The following is a 1799-nucleotide window of genomic DNA, read 5'->3' as shown; positions in this document are numbered from 1 at the left end:
TAAAACATATTTCTATAAGATAAAAGAAAACTATAAAAGAGACCTACCCAATGATATGAATATATCCAAAGAAGAACTGACCTGCCCTTGATTTTGGAGGAAACCTGTTCTGGGAAGCAGCTGTTCCCAAAACAAGTTCAGATTAGAGAAAAGCTCCTAAGAGAGGGGAAGGGAGGTGTGTCCCCTACTTTAGGGTCCCAAGAAGATCTGGGTGGCTTTTGAAGTGATAGGGGGAGCATGGGACTTGGACTCAGAATCCGGGTTGGAATCTTGCCTGACACCTACCAGTATGTGACCTTGGTTACATTCTACCAGCTCTCTGAGCCTACCTACAGAGCTGGTGTGAGAGTCAAATGATTAAATGTTATTAAAGTATAAATTCACCTACTACGCAGTGAAGATGGCTGAGACTATGTCGTTCAATAAATATTTATTGAGCATTTACTCTGAGGTCAGGCACAGTGCTAGGTACTGGTCATATGGTGTTGGCTGTCATGGAACTTCAGGTCTAATGAGAAAGACCTGTGTAAAGTAATTGTAAATAATTAAGAAAGCAATTTAGCATTGCAAAAGTATTGGATGCTACTGAAATAGATCAAAGTATTACCTAAAAACCTGGGATGGGGTCAGGTTTGGGGGAAGAGCAGAAGTTTTCATTCATTACCATATTCCAAGTGCCTACCTCAGTGCCCTATGCCTGTAGCAGACACTGAATAAACCCTAGTGTCACCTTCCTTCTTCCTTTTCCCTGAAGGACTGGACCTGTCTGCCTGCTCCCCAAGATCGTACTACAGTGCTGCTCACAGTTTTGTGTTTAGTAAGTAATAATGTGCTCTCCAAGATAAGACCACCCAAGCTCCTGGATCCATATCCTGACCCAGTCAGAGCTAGATTATTGCCAAGTCACAGTAATTCTTCTAGGATGATTGTCTGGCTCTTATTCAGGAAAATGTGTAGTGCTACTGGCAGCTTGCTTTGGTTTCACATGGCTCCTGCTTACCTGAGATGTAGACCTCATTTTTTAATGTCACGCATGCAAACTCCACCCACTTCTTATTCTCACTCTCCAGCTCATGCTCCGTCATTGGGAGCTTGGCCACCTCCAGGCGGCTGCGCCTCAGGGGGTCCAGGCAGGTTACCTCTGCCACAAACCGTTCATCCTTTGTGCAGCCGCCGATGATCATGAACACCTCAGACTGGAACTCATGCATCCTGGGCTTGGTGCGCTCCGAAATGATCTGGAAATCAACGGATTACATAAAGGCAGGATAACACAGTGGTTCAGAGCTTGGGCTATGGACTCATACAGAGCAGGGCCCAATTCCCAAATCTGCCACTGTGTGACAGACTGTATTGTAGAGATTTTTTTTTTTTTGACCGGTAAAGGGATTGCAACCCCCGGCATGGTGTGGTCTGCACCACGCTCAGCCAGTGAGCGCACCAGCCATCACTATGTAGGATCCAAACCCACAGCCCCAGCGCTACCAGCGCTGCACTTTTCCGAGTGAGCCACGGGGCCGGCCCTGTATTGTAGAGATTCTAGTGGTAACTACCTCAGAGGTCTGTTGTCAGCATTAAATGGGATAATATATGTAGTATGCTTGGCTCAGGGCCTGGTGCATAACAGGTACTCAACAAATGTACCTGTTGTTGTTTTCGTAATCATCAAATGCACTTCCTGACTCTCCTCTCCTTCTTGGTTTGAAACCTTAAGTCCTGGAATTTCGTTTCAGGCTATTTTCCATTACCCTCTGGCTTCAATTTCTTGATGATATTTCAGAATTTGCTTGCCACCAGCC

The 1799-nt window shown here is 45.6% G+C and overlaps 1 protein-coding gene across 1 annotated transcript in view; it reads right to left on the bottom strand.

Moving 5' to 3' along the window:
• KLHL6 (kelch-like family member 6) overlaps nt 1–1799 on the bottom strand; it is a 43872-nt gene that overhangs the window by 10836 nt on the left and 31237 nt on the right. Inside the window, exon 3 of the mRNA XM_008593096.1 lies at nt 1001–1238. Within this exon, the coding sequence (XP_008591318.1) occupies nt 1001–1238 (238 nt within the window). The remainder of the gene's footprint in view (nt 1–1000; nt 1239–1799) is intronic.

Source organism: Galeopterus variegatus, unplaced genomic scaffold (assembly GCF_000696425.1).
Source record: "Galeopterus variegatus unplaced genomic scaffold, G_variegatus-3.0.2 Scaffold8700, whole genome shotgun sequence".
Taxonomy (NCBI): Eukaryota; Metazoa; Chordata; class Mammalia; order Dermoptera; family Cynocephalidae; genus Galeopterus; species Galeopterus variegatus.
This window is presented reverse-complemented; position numbering and strand designations above follow the sequence as displayed.